Below are 15,351 nucleotides of genomic sequence, written 5' to 3'. Positions count from 1 at the left end.
GGGGGTGTGAAAGTAGTCATTTCTTGATAAAAGTTCACAGGAAAAACATTTTGCAGATTTTCGTATCAGCCATGTGCTCAAATCCAACTCGCATGTTAACACCCTTTTTTTGTTGAATCTTCTTTTACCTCAGGAAAGGGAAGCATATACCATTACCTGCTGCTGCCGTAAAATAAAGCAAGCAGGTAGCTTTTTTAGTTGTAGTTCTCAATGACTGAAAAGTCCCCATCTTGTTCTTTTTAATTTCAGAAAGGAAACTGAATTATGATGTCCAGAACAAATACTGCACAGAACTGAAGTAATCTTCTCATCCTACTCTAGTTTTAATTTCTGTTTGAAAAAATGAAAAACACACACTCTGATTCTGATGCTATTTTCCTGAGTAAAATAACATCCTTCATTCCAATAATTAACACTTTGGAAAACGTAGAGAGAAGGAACAAAATCCAGTGCATATAAAAACAAAAATGGTCCCTCTAGGGGATCAACTCAACTTCCAACTCAATTTTTCCCTGGGATTGTAGCATTTTTTATTTGTTTAGATATCTCATGTTGATTTGTAAATTTCATAACCTATTCTGAAACAGAGTTATTTTTATGAATACTTTATGTAATAGTAATCCAAATAAGGATTTCTTTTTAAGGTCATTTACAACTTTAATCATACTGATATAAAGAAAAAGAGTAATTAAGTAGAGAAAAAATAACTCTCCTGGTCTGCTTCTCAGCAGGTGTCATATTGCCAAGTGTGACTCTAAGCTGTGGGTTACTTGTAAAGACAGAACTGTGACACATGAAGAGCTAGTGGGCAATACTCTGAGAAGTTTACCCCGCACTTATTTTCTCCAGCAATTCCCCCTATTTTCTGTCATTTATCATCTGCTTCCCCCACCAAAGCGCCTCATATTCCACTCTTATGATCCTCAGAATTCAATTATTTCTTAATGGGCACATGGAAGTTAGCAGCAGCTGTGTACTACCCAATGGCTCTTTTCACTGCACAGGATTTCAGAAAACAAGAGTCTTCCCTGCAACAGGTTGCACATGTGAAAATGTGACAATACAGAGAAGGAAATACGAACAAATGTCACCTTCCTCGCAGTTGTATACATTTAAAAAGGCAAAGTTTGTGTATTCTGCAAAGCAAGTTAACTTAGTAACATTATTCAACATCTTTCCTACTCAACAATGATTATCATGAACTTCCATAGGATTCTTTCTTAGATGACAGAAACGAGCAGCAAAACCAAAGTAATGATATGCTGAGAAGAAAATAAAGGCAAAATTAAGTGATGGATGGTTTAGGCCCAGGATCTAGATCTTTTTTTTAAAAAAATAAAAGACATATTTATCAACAGGTTTTAACAAAATCTTTATTTTAGTACTTTCTATCTTTTGACAATATTCTCTTTAATAAGCCTAGTATGCAGTACACAGTGGTTCATAAATACAAAATACTCCTACATAGTCATAACCTTCTCTATGGCAACAGACTATACTATCTAGATATAAGACTACAAACGCACATTGGATGGCTCAGCAATGATCTATATGTGACCTTTGACAAAGATGTTTCTTTCAGCTCAGAAGGAAAACCAATAGTTGCCTAAAAATAGGGTTAAAACTATATAAAGCAATTTTAGGATTGCTTAAGGGAAAGTAAATAAAAATTGAGATAAACTAAAACTAGTGGCAAAAGCCACAGAGGAAATCAACAAAAAGTGAAAACGATGAAGAAGAAGATGGGAATACGGGAGTATTTGTCAACAGCCCCACAGTGATTTTATATGAAAAACAAAACAAAATACTGTAGTTCTGGAAGCAAAATGAACAGCATCCTCATCGTCATCAGGCATGCTAGCTTGGAAAAAATACTTTCACCTTAATAAAAGGAATCAAAAAACCTAGAGTGTTTCTCTGACTGCTGATCAAAGCAACAAAACTGACTACAATTAATACAGTCTATCTTCCAGATTGGTCTCTGGAAGGGGAGAAGAGTTCAGATCCCCCACAAGAACCCGTCTGTTGTGAAGACCTTACTTGGACTATGCTGACCGGAGAAAAATTGCTGTTTAAGGCAAATATCCATGTAAGGTGGTTTTGTTGTCTTTTTTGTTGTTTCTTTATTGTTGTTTTTTTAATTAACAAGACCATTACAGCATCTGGCCCATACAATTCTTCTTGAGACATACTGAAAAAGGGAAACTTGAAGCTTTTCTCATACACGTAAGAATTTGCGCTTTGTGCGTCTTCCTGTAATAGTGCAGTATTCAAGAAATCAGATGATTCAACAGGTAGGTGTTGTTACATACAGTTAGCATGTGGTAAATAGTATCAATCAGTAATGTGCACTGGAGAAAAAGTGAGAGAACATTTTAAAAAATACATTTATTTACTTATTGCATACATAGTTTTAAGAAACTGTATGCTGCACTTATTTAAATGCCACTTTCTGTGAAAGTTAAAGAATTTGGAAGTAGCGATACCTGAGCACAGACTAAAAAGACTTCCCTGGCCAGCATATTCCTTAACTTCATATTTTGAAAACTCAAAGGTAAGTTTTGTTAAGCAGATAAATTAACCTTAGTCTTTCATTTTCAGAAATATTTTCTCCATAGAACAACGTTCAAGTAGCAGATAAAGGTTATCCTGCCACCTTGCAAAACCTTTTGTGGCTGATGCTCTAGTTCTTGGGGTGATGTGGCCCTTTTGACCCCACTGTACATGCACTGAAACAGCAAGAACACAGAATCTACCCTGTGAAAAAAAATCCAATCCTAAATCTATTTTGATTATTCATATCTCCAAGCTTATCTATGCAGGAGTCTCTAGGAAAATCCCAGAACAGAGCAGAAGAAAATGCAGACTTTATGTTAGAATTGAAAACTACTCTAACAACTAGAAGCACAGAAATTCTCAAATATTTGAGAAGCCCTCAGCATGAAAACAGAAAGAAGCAGAGCTAGTTCTTTAGTTTGTGCCCAGACTTTCTCTAGTACTCTACTAGAACACGATTGCATGTTAAGAAGTAAACGCAGATGCTATTTAAATACTATTTAAATGTTCCATAGAACTTTTACCACAAATTTGTGTCTATTAGTCTTTCCTTTTTCACATCATTCAAATTCTAGTTGCCTCAAAGTTTAAAAAAAAAAAAAACAAACAAAAAAAAACACCACACACACAAACAAAATCCTAACAATTCAATTCTACACCAAAGTAGAAAATGGAAATAAGTGGTTAGGTATTTAATTTACTGGCATCCTGCCGTATTATTTCTATCCAAAAAAATAAGAAAATGGAAAAATAACAGCACTGGCACAACACATCAGAAAACAAGGGCAAACAAAACGCAAAGTCTTTTACTGTTATCAGAGAAAAATCTTCAGGCCTGTAAGAACAAGAATTTGACCATTTCAACTGCCAAAAGAGTCAATATGACTAACAGTGAGCACATGTATTCATGAAAACATTACAGAAAACACACAAATGCTTGTAAGAAAGGTTCATAAATTTCATTTCTCTATTTGCACTTCAATAACAATGAAAAAGAATAGTTACTGAGAGAAATTATATCCATTATAAAAATCTATTCAAAATCAAGTCTTCAATTACACTGTTTCATTTTTTATACTTCCTTCATTTACTGACCAACTTCTAAAAATTTATGATCTAATTACTCAAGTTGCAAGCGTATTTATTTACATTAATAATCAGAACTTAAAAGCTGTTAAAAACCTGAAAGTTAGGGCAAAGATGTGGAAATCCACACGTAACTCCTGTTTAGGCCTCATGTGAAGTTACAGTCCTACTCTGCAATGAAGAATATATTCTCTTGTACTAAAATGTGAAACCAAAGTTAAAAAAACCAAACAAACAAAAAACCACACAACACTTTCACTAAAATGCTAACTAAAATGGCATTTTAGTGAATAACAAAGAACCCAGATACAAATACTTTCACAATATGCTTTTTTATTTTTAGTTGATAGTTAACTGGAAGAGCACTTGACAAAAGAAAAAAAGAGTACTAAAGATTTAGAGTAAGACTTTCAAAATGAAAGCAACTGAAGTGAAACTATCTCGATCAAAACAGCTACAGACTTTGTTGCTGTACAAAAACCTAAGTTGAAACGCCTTTGGTAACTCCACATACCAGTTGAAAAAAAGAAAAAAGAAAAGAAAAAAAACACAACACAGCAAACAAAGTATTGTCAACTACTAACATAAAACCAAGTTTCAGCTAGAGCTGAAACAAATGCACATTAGTACTTTCCTACCATCAGAAATCTTAAATAAATGAGAAATTTAAATGGGACACAGTGTGAAACTTTCTGTGAGCCAGGAGGAGTACAAGAGGCACAGCTCACTAGTCTTAACTTAAAAACTTGGCATGGGTAACAGCACACATTACAATATCCACATTCAAGCACACAAACATTACAAGTTACACAAGAACTCCAGCACAAAACCTTCTGAAGTTCAGAAGAGGAGAAAAGAGAAAGACCTGTCAAACTATGCACAAGACTCATGAACTCTGAACACAAGTTCATCATTTGATGCATTAACTGGCTGTGCTGATACTATTACTTTTTAAGGAATTCACTGAAAACTCTGAAAACGTTTTGCTCAGAGTTAAAAAATATTAACATCCTTATTTCTTAGACAAAAGAGCACATAAGACTTAGATGATGTAACTTCCCTAAATCAACAGGGGGAAAAAAAAAATCCATGTTACAATCAGACTTAGAAATAAAGTCTCTCCTAACCTGGTATTCATCACATTCTTCGATCTTCTCCATTTCTCTACATTTAATTCCCACAAACTCTACTGAGAAATCTGTTTTTAAATTAGAAAGCTGTGCATAAATTCCAACACTCTTGCTTTCCAGATGTTAACCAACAGATCAATAACCCAGAAACCAAATCTTACTTTCACCTTTTCAGCCCATCTTTTTAACCCAAAAACCTGACTAAACATCATGTGTCCTAGAAAATGTCACATCCAGATTATGTTATTATGTACAAACAACATGTTACTCAAACAAACCTCACTTTATTTAATTCTCCCTCCATAAAATGGAAAGCTTTAATAGGCCATTAGACAGTAATCCATTCACTATATTCCTATTTCCTAATTTTGAGCAAAAAGGCTTATTTCAATTTAGGACATCATAAACTACTTTTTAGTCCTATACACCAACTCTGTAGTCACAGTGGAAATGTTGAAGTCTGGTAAAGGTGTCCAACACCAAGGACTCTGCAATTTGGCTGGGCAAGTAGGGACAACTCAACTGTCCGCAATACTCACACCAGACAGGTTTTCCTTCTACTAATAAACAGGCATGTAGTCATCATGAAAGTTTTTTTCTTCTTCTACCTTGCCCCACACCTACAAGCCCCTTTCCTACTGAAATGCCACACAGTGCGATTAGCTTCCCCATAATTACTTTTCACCCACAGTGCATTTCCACAAAGTATCCAGAAGAAAATTAGCTGACTAGAAAAATAAACAGCGGGGGATAGGGGAGGAGCACAGTTTGTGTGCCTGTCTGTACGTGAATAATGAGTTATCGAATATATTACTGAGGAAAAATAATAACCATTTTATTTTGCTCCATCTCCTGTAAGTCTCATCTGATTCATGTTACAAGGAATATAAGCTTTTCTAAGAAGAAAGCTCTGCCTTATCACTGCACAGTGTTTGCAGTGTAAAAATTATTTCAAACTTCATTTTTAATTTCTTGAGTTTCAGATGAACGTGGAAAATAAACACATTTCTGTTTTTCTATTTTGTGCATTTTCTTTCCTTTCATAATGCCTTGGTAAAGTCAGTCAACTCAATCTTGAGAGAGAGTGCTTTAAAGAAACACCACTGTAAGGGAACCTGACTTCGCATTTCCTTCCCTGGCCTCAGAAAGCTGTTACACAACTGGAAGAGCAGCAGCGTTTATTCTGTTGCAATAAGAGTGTCTTACCTAGCTATACCACACATGTACTAACATCAGCAGACCAAAGAAGTAAATCCAGGAACACTTGTTTAGCTGAACCAACTTTGGCATAACCAATGTGCCTTTATTGTAAATACCTAATATGACCCAATTAAAGAAACAAACAAACAAAACACACCACACAACCACCCAAACCACAAAACTCTTCAGAGTAAAAATTATGCCCTTTTTGTAATTCAGAAGGTAAATTACATAGTTTAGAAAGTAATTTGGCAAAGTATCCTGTGTACTGTAAGAAGACAATAAACTACATCTGAAAGAAGCAAAATTACAGACAGTAGATAAGGCTTTGGACATATGCTACACAGTATAGTTATTACTGACATCAGTAAGTCAGCAGCCTTTACTTATTTCAAATGGTAAGAAACAGTTATTTTAACCCAAACCACAGAAAACACAGGTGTCTAAGCAAAACACAGTTGGGCCCAGTATCCTAAGAAGTGATTTCTCCACGGCAGGCTTGGTTTGTGCTGTAACAGGGAGTTCAAGTAACAGTACTTGAAAGTCACCATATCACCAGTGCTACTGTAACCTGACACGCCGCTGACGCGACATGCTTTTGAACGCATGCATCATCGTCAAATAATGATAACTAGATGCCAATTCTGAAAGAATCAAACTGTACAAAAAAATTTCAGAACATGGACATGAGGAAAAATACTTAAAGTCTTAAATACACTTTAATAACATTAAAGCATAGACATTTCAAAACAAGTAAACAATGAAGTCAAAGCTACAGCCTCGGTTTTTTTAGTACATCTGTGATCACCTTATACCACATGCAACTTTGACTTACCTCAGTGCAACGCCATTAAGACTTCACCTCAGACATGACCTCGCTCCTCCCACTGACATAAAAATTTGTTACACAGCAGGAGACCTAAAGCTGAAACATTTTAGGGCAGAAGATGGCTGCAAGGCACTCTACAGTCTTTATGAAAGCTGTAATCTTAAATGTTCTCTCATGCCCAGACCCAAAGAATTCCATCTCTGCAGAATGTTACAAACAGATATAGGCAATCTTTTAACTTGGGCTATTGAGAGCATATGGTATTTGTTGTAATATCAAGGTACTATCAGGATCCTAACCTATCATCATCTCTCATTGGTTGTATTTCTACCTCATAGCTGAGTGGAGTACATCAAAATGACATTGACAGAGTGCCTAGACCATAGGATCAACTTCCTGTCTTACTAGGTATAAATCAAAATAAATATAGATACAATACGAACTCTTTAAAAGAAAACCTGTTACATATGTAAATGACAGTCCAAGGAAATGTTATGACAGATCAAAGAGTAATAAAGTTACTGCTCACTTTAAGAGATAAGCATGAAAATGTATTAAAAAAGGATGAGTGGGATTTAAGTGAAATATTCATTTACTTGAATTTAAATAATTCAATTCCTGACTATTTTAACAACAGGACATACTGTCCACTACACATTCCTGTAGCTATCATGCCCTGCTGTGCAGTGATGATTCCATGCCAGAAAAACTGTATTCCTATATGCATGTGGTCAATAACACATCCAGCTGTTGCGCTATACTTCATAATGTGACCTGTATGTACGGAAGGAATTGCTACCTTAAAAAAAAAAAAAATCAATCTACAACAAAATCAGGACATTGAAATGACTCACACAAGTTGTACTGTTATTTGCAGTCCAAAGGAGACTAAATAACCCAGAGTATTATACAAAAATATATCTGTACTGTCTGGATAAAACAAAACCACCAAGCTACTTCTTAGGTGTCCATCAAATCCACTGTTAAATTCTGTTACAGAAGTTTTTGACTACAGACAAGTTAATTCTGAGGTTTGCTACCAATTAGTACATTGAAAAGACAGAAATTAAGTTGCATGTAAACACAGGTACTGCACTGATGCACAAACAGTAGCTCAGGTGTGACCTCCCAAATACTGAATACTCTCTCAGAGAAAGCAGGCACTTCTTGTGTTCAATTAACTTACTAAGATCTTCCCAATCCTGGTTATTCAGTTTTTCCTATGTTAAGTTACCAGATGATCATTTTTAAGTTGTGGACATTAAAAATGTGGACATTAAGAAATAAAAGATTTCCTCTTCTTCTCTAGGGGTACATTGAGACATTCAACACCAAAGCATGTCTATAACTTAAGTCAACATCCTAGAAGAATGGTCATGTAGATTACCTGGAAAAATATACCACCTAGAACTGAGGAACAGAAAAGTTTTGATGGAATAGTTAACTAGTGACACAGCAAGACCAAAACCATTAGCTTAACATATGTAAGATTACCTGCTGCTATCACAGGTCTTTCCAGCACGCTGACTTCAGCAAAATTAAATCTTCAGAAACCCAGAAAGTATTATGATTTACCCCACAAACACCCATACCTTTAACGCTACTCTCTTGAAACAGTATTTTTATTACGCCCATAATATTCTTTCCTTGTGCCTTTGAGATATATAGTGGAGCTGCCTCCCTGTGTACTGAACATCTGACAGTCCTACTTGTACACATAGGCCCTAGACAGAGGGGTAAGCACTGCTTCCTAAAAGCCAAGCAGGTTTTTCAGACAATTCTGCAAATCTGGACATTATGCATTAATAATACAAAAAAATAACACATGGCCATATGATTACTTCACTTTATTGTGAAATAAAGTCACAAGATGTAGACTTCTGCAACTGGAGATTAGGGCTACCTACCAAACAGATCATTTTTGCAACCAGATGTAGCGCACATATTAATTATTTTTCTTCCTTTCAAAGGTTAGGATTTGGATTACTCTAAGGGCCTTTCCAGATTTTGATTATCAGAGATAAGCTGAGAAGAATAAAGAGGGGACACCGGTCTCGAATCATTCTGGGAGTACAGATCTCTTATGAAATCAATCACGAACAATAAGCCTTCTCCCCTTTCACTCCACACTAGGAACCATCAGTTTCTTTCTCACAGAAACCCTCACTAGAGGGAAGGCTGATATCAAATTCTAGTTCCCATAAAACTGCGTGAAGAGGGACTCAGGCTCAGGATGTCCATGCCAAGTACTAGACCAGTACTTATCTGTAAAACTGCCTTTTTTTTTTCTTGGTAACAAGCAACGATCTAACTGATCAATATCTTTTGGCACTTGATTATAGATGACCATCCAGAACATCACAAAAACAAAAAAAGAAATAGCAGCAATGAAAGAGAACAGATTTGAAGACTGAGTCAAAACCTGGTTTTAAGCCTGCTGTAGGGAACAAGGAAGAAAAAGACAGACAAATATATACAAAACGAATAAAAACACTGCATATTCAGAACTTCTGCTGTGAAGGGTAACATCATCTTCATTATTGTACTTCCCGTCCCTCCAAGTTTTTGCCAAAGGTCCAATCCCAGAAGTAGCATACCTAGTTTGCAAGAAAACTAGTGTATCTGAAATAGTTCTCCTACATGCAACATTACCCTTTCCGTTTATGAACACTGACTTTGCATTTTTCTAAACAATAGAAAATTACTTTCTTGGGAACAGTTTTAAACCTACTGTCACCACCACAAACTGCCTTATGCTCAGCATTATAGTTCAACATTTAGCAACTTAAATCATGAACAACAAAAAAGACATTAATCTACAGCATATGCAGAGAAGTTGGTACAATCTGCTAAGTTTTAGAAGAACTGTTATTTGTTTGCTGATTTATTTAGTTCTTTGTCACGAAGCTGTATGTCAGAAATCCTCAGCTCAGGTCTGAAGTTCTAGTCCTGTTCTACCTCCTAACAAGACCTTTTTGATGCCTCTGATGGGGAACAGGGAGGTAGTACTTTATCTTGCTGTGGCTCCTTATTTTAACAAACATGAAGGAACCTGCTGTGGTACCTTTCATCGAAGCCATTACCTTCTCATAGTACAAAATAGAAGTCGATAGAAAAAGTTGTGAAAGTGGAATACTCAGTAGACACAGAAAACTGAAAACATTCCTAGTCAGGGGGAGAAATCGCACAAGCACTAAGTCTAGCAAGTGAAAGAGAATGCATACCAGGTGGAAAAGATTGATATAATGAAGAGCAAAATGAAGTGCTGTAATAAATATATAAATTAATAAATAACCACAATAAGACACACAGAAAGAAACTCTTATAAGCAATATATGGCTTCCAATTTAAGGCAAGGATTCCATTTCTAGCATCACTTTTTCACGTAAGCTGCACACCACTAATGGCAACTACAACAATCACAAATGCAAATGCATATGGAATAAGAAGAGTCCATTAGACAAGTAGTGCATACTATGGAAATATCTAAAAACTCACAAGCTAGAAATTAAGAGTCTGCTTATGAAATCAGGTTTTGCTTCTGGAACTATCAGCTCCATTTCCATTTAAAAAGGAAACAAACTGGCAAATCAAACCCTTAAAAGCTGCTCTTCAGAACAGAACTCTAAGAAGATTTGAAAAAGAAGCTTCAATTGTCATTCCACAAAAAGCAGCCATGACAATAAAGTAGGCGTAGTCCTTGTCCAACACATCTTCCTAGTCCACTGTTTCCATCACAGTAATGCCAGCACGGTTGCCCATTGCATCACACAGCGATCAAGCTGAAGAACCAAGTCAGTTGTGAAATAAGGTGGTAAAAGCTGGGGAAGGAGGGGCTGCATTTTTCTGGCAGGTGGCCTCCCTGATCCGTTTTCACTGTGCAGCTGCACAAACAGCTGGACTAGCAAAACAACCAGGACAATATAAAGATACAAGTAACAAATATCTACTCAAGATATCATTGCTGCTGAAGAAATGCACTTGGACTTGCAATCTAAATGAAAACCATTCACTTAAAAAGGTATCTATAAGATTTTGTCCAGTTCAATAAAAAAATTCTTAGCTAATCAACAGAGCAAACATAGGACAGAATACAGTTGAAGCCACTGCCCCCTAAAATGGAACAAAAGTCAACATTAGAACCAAAACCAACAAAGTATTCATGGGGACAGGGGCAGTATCTTATTCTGTACTTAGTTTCTATACTAATCTGAAATTACTCCTAGGTTTTTTTGGCTGGGGATTTTTTGTTTGTTTTTAAACTAGGTGCCTTTTCCCTCTGTCCAGTATTCACTATTACAACACTAGTAACTTTCTTTGCAATTCCAGGCAAAGGTTAAATGACACCAGCTTAAACAGGTTTGTTTTCCAAGCAATTTATTCACCTCGGAAAGACAAGGTGGATGTCTATTCCCTCTACATGAACAGTCAGTCAATTGATGCTTTGAGTTCTCTCACAGAAGCCTCACTTTCCTTGCATACTAACCAATACAGGCGGCCATTAACAATTGTTCTCATAATTGGTCCAGATTTGCTTTTTTTTTTAATGCTGAAAATCACTTTACTAAACATGCATTACATCCTTCTTACGTGTTTTAGAAAGGTAAATGATAAAACCTCTGCCTGTTTCATCAGTTTTCACACCACCTACAGGTGGTTTGATTGTCCAGGAACAACCAGTTCTCTAGAAGTCACTTCTTTTTACATTCAGATCACAGTACAGTACAACTTCCGTCTATTATCTATCCCAAGATGACCACATTTTCGCAATTTATTTTACTGCAAATATTACTCATACATATTTGTAGACACAGATAAAGTTGGACAGCTGGCTCCGTTTAACTCACTGTACTACTAAGATAGTATATTTGTAACACTTACTCAATATAAGCTGACATAGTGACAAAAAGAAAAATTTCATCCTTTTCCCCATCTTGCAATGCTTCCTTCTCTTGTGTTGATGAGAATTAGGTGAACTGGAAATTCAGTTGGGGAATTCCATTTTAAAAAATCCAGTCCCAGAATGTTGGTCTTAATCTCAATTCCCTGATTTGATTCATCGCACAAGAGCTTGTTTCACATAAAGGAAAGGAAGCACAAGAAATAAGCCACCCTGCGTAAAAGATGATGTTTCTTTCAGCAGTAGTACTACCTTATGTCAGCTCAACACGTTCCTCAAACGACTGCCAAAGCTGTATTATCTGCCACTGCTAAAGCAGAATAAAAACTCATACCTCAATAGTTTATTAAATCTATCATTAGTCAAGATGAAATCAGAGACAACTGTAGTACATTGTACACAGCATTTCACGTAATCATTGAAAAACTGTTTCACACTTTAATTTTCCCAATTACTGTTTTAAGGGTCCTGTCTTGATTGTCTCTCTCACTTAAATCAACAGACAAAGCCACAACATTTACTTCTCAAGTTACATTTAAATAATTTCAAAATGCTTATGTGCGACATGAACATCACCCTCTTTAAAGTTTTGATAAAGATTTTTTTCAAGTTTCATTAATGCCACTAACCGAACATTCAAGTGTGCTCAGTTACACTACTTGTCAAAACTATGCAGATAATCAAGAGATATATACACGTACTTTTAAAAACTTACGACTAGAGAAATGTGCCTGTTTGTAAGTTAATGCCTCCCTGCACAATTTAGTGGCTGTATAGTCATTGCATATAGCATTACAAATGCTTCTGCTTTGTTACAGAGTACAGTATTTCCATTTTGCAGAAGTGTAATTTATCTTGAATAAAAACTAACAATTAATCGGTGATGAATTCAAGCATTTACATTCTTAAACAGTGGACAGTTCTAAGGAAAAGGTCCTCCAGTACCGAGATGGTCTGTTACCTTTCTCTCCCTTCCCCACTGCCAAAGCATCGCTTCTTCAAAGCCCAAATCAAAACTTCCATTAATCATTCAAGGAAGGAATTTAAGCATCAGCTACTAGCAGCTATACTGACAAAGAAACATAGATCAAGGCCTTAAACAGAAGCAGATGTAAGAATTAATCAATTTCTAATTCCATAAATGAAACATTATCAACCTTTAAAAATAACTCCAAATAACTTAGATGTGGTCTCACCCTTCTTCCTTTTTTTCAAGGGTCTGTTTTGAATAATTTTAGCGATCTATACTGTTCAGCCTGTTCCAGCAACAAAAATGAGTCAGGGATGTGGGTTAGGATATCTTCAGCTTAGGTTTTGTTCTTTCCACACACATTTCACACTGACTCTGGCTCACACTCTTCATACCGTCCCGTTCACACTGCCACTGTGCCCACACCTCTCTTTTCAAGACATCTCCATTTAATTCTGCATGACACCATCGCATCACATCTTCCCCTTACTCCAGCAGACTTAAAGTGTACTCATTCCTCTAGTTTAGATCTCCAGTTTGATCTTTGTTATAAAATTCACACTTTAATAGCAGGAACTAATACATCCAAGTGATGTTCCACTGAAGTCTACAAGAGAGCTTTTACTGTTGTTGGAATTTTTTTTCATTTTTTAACTGGTAAAAGACAGCAAATATTTGAGAAATAGCAACACAATAAGCTTTACTTACCTTGAAAATACCAACCCAGTCTTTCTGATGAGGATGGATAAACTGGGTCAGAGTGTAGTGACATTCAAGGTGTGTATTCGGAAGATAACTTTTTGCCACATTTTGAAAAATCACATGTGCAAAATTGGAAGTCTGCAAAGTGTTAGCTGAAGACGGAACTTCTTGAAAGGATGACATGATTGATCTGTAACAAAATCGGAGAAGCTGCTGCTTCAATACAGTGGAAAAATTAGTTAAGTTACAAAAATTACTCTCTCTGAAATATACAAGGCAGAGAAACCTAACAATTAGTTCCTCTGTTCTGAAAACAGATAGCTATAGACGTAAGTCCACCAAAGCGCACTGCCTCAGCATCACTCCAAATCAATCGCCTCTCAGAATAAAAGGGCAGTCATTTCAGCGATGACATCAAGATGGAGAGAGAGCACTGCTTAGCTAAATGCCCCCAGTATTGCATCTCAGACACAGTGGCAGAAAGTGGGAAATAAAAGTGGTGGTGTGAAAACAAAGCAGGGTTCTAACTTAATGAAATATTCTTAATGGTTCTGGATGTAGCAGGGAAGGAGAAACAAAGCTCTGTGATTTCCCTACTTTAAACTTTTCTCAGAATCTGTACCGCTCAGTGCTTCTGACAGCACTTTTATATATGAAGTTTTCCTTCCCTTCTCAGTAAAAGTAACAAAGTTCCATCTTAAAACATTTTTAAAAAACAAGAAAGTTTATCTAAACAGGAGGGTTTTGTTTGGGTTGGTTTGTTGGGTTTTTTTTCTCCTTCTTCTTCAAAAGAGTTCTCTTGCTTGTTTAGCAGCCTGTGGGCATCTTTTACCGTTCTCACTGTAACACATATGCTCTCAGTCCTGCATGTTTAGCTACATTACCATAAACAATGGACTTCATTGATAGCGGGAATGTTTAGGTATGCATGCAGTTTGACGGATTAACACTAATTAGTTGGCCTGCAAAAGGTTTTAATCATGCTTTACATTCACCACCTCATTCAGGATACATAGTGCTAAAAATTACAGCAATGCAAGACGCTTCACAAGTAGAACACAAATGTTCCCTCCAGAGATTCAGCAATATCTGACAAAAATATAAGATGTGTAGAACACAAATGTTCCCTCCAGAGATTCGGCAATACCTGACAAAAATATAAGATGGGCAACTGAGAAGTTTCAAGTGTCTGATTTCAATGTACAATCACAACTTTGTTAAAACATTTGACATTAGGAGGATTGGGGCCTTATATATCTAACAGGTTTCTAGAAAGATGAGCCAGCAATTGCACGAATAGGATATTAAAAGTAATTTTATACTGACCAAGCATATTCACATCTTCAGTGAGATAACTGCCAAGTGTGTGACATAATATATTACTCTCATTGAAGATACATGTGGAAACCAATCCCAAAAAGGGACAGGCCACTGCAAGTCTCAAGAAGTTCAAAGATTAAAGGCTGTCTGTGTATTTCCTATAGCATTTTAAAATTTCTTTTCACCTGTCAAAAAAAAAAAGGCAGCAAAGAGCTCATGTTTTCTGAAATAAAATGCACTCTGATGTAAACAGGTATTTATCATTCAAAACAAGGAAAAGGTAAAGAGGGATGTTTTAGATTTAAGCCCTCAATGTTTTAAGCTTATTACTGCCCACTTTAGTGTAATACATGAAGTACATACAGGCAGCCATGACATTATTTTGATGTATCAGATGTTAAACACAAAGCAGTTTTGTACCCTGAACATCACAAGTAATAAGATAAAATGCCAAGCTTGTAAAGATTAACAGATATAAAGGACAAAACTAAAAACGCACATAAGGAAGAAATTGAGTAAAGATCGAAAGAAAGCTTTTTAGAGACATTAGAGTACACATAAATCCTATCTGTTATCTAGCTTCAGAGTCCAGAAGAGCATAGGAAATTTTACGGCACAGTAAAACCCTGAAAACTCCCCCACCTCTCAAAACAGAGGA

The 15,351-nt window shown here is 36.0% G+C and overlaps 1 protein-coding gene across 1 annotated transcript in view; it reads right to left on the bottom strand.

Annotated features, from left to right (window-relative positions):
- The window catches only part of LOC104166357 (tax1-binding protein 1-like), a gene marked incomplete at its 3' end in the record, with an annotated part of 33,560 nt that extends 20,004 nt beyond the window's left edge, over nucleotides 1-13,556 (bottom strand). Inside the window, exon 1 of the mRNA XM_009706247.1 lies at nucleotides 13,380-13,556. Within this exon, the coding sequence (XP_009704549.1) occupies nucleotides 13,380-13,556 (177 nt within the window). The remainder of the gene's footprint in view (nucleotides 1-13,379) is intronic.
- Nucleotides 13,557-15,351: the final 1,795 nt, after the last annotated feature.

Source organism: Cariama cristata, unplaced genomic scaffold (genome assembly GCF_000690535.1).
Source record: "Cariama cristata isolate BGI_N322 unplaced genomic scaffold, ASM69053v1 scaffold29168, whole genome shotgun sequence".
Lineage (NCBI taxonomy): Eukaryota > Metazoa > Chordata > Aves > Cariamiformes > Cariamidae > Cariama > Cariama cristata.
This window is presented reverse-complemented; position numbering and strand designations above follow the sequence as displayed.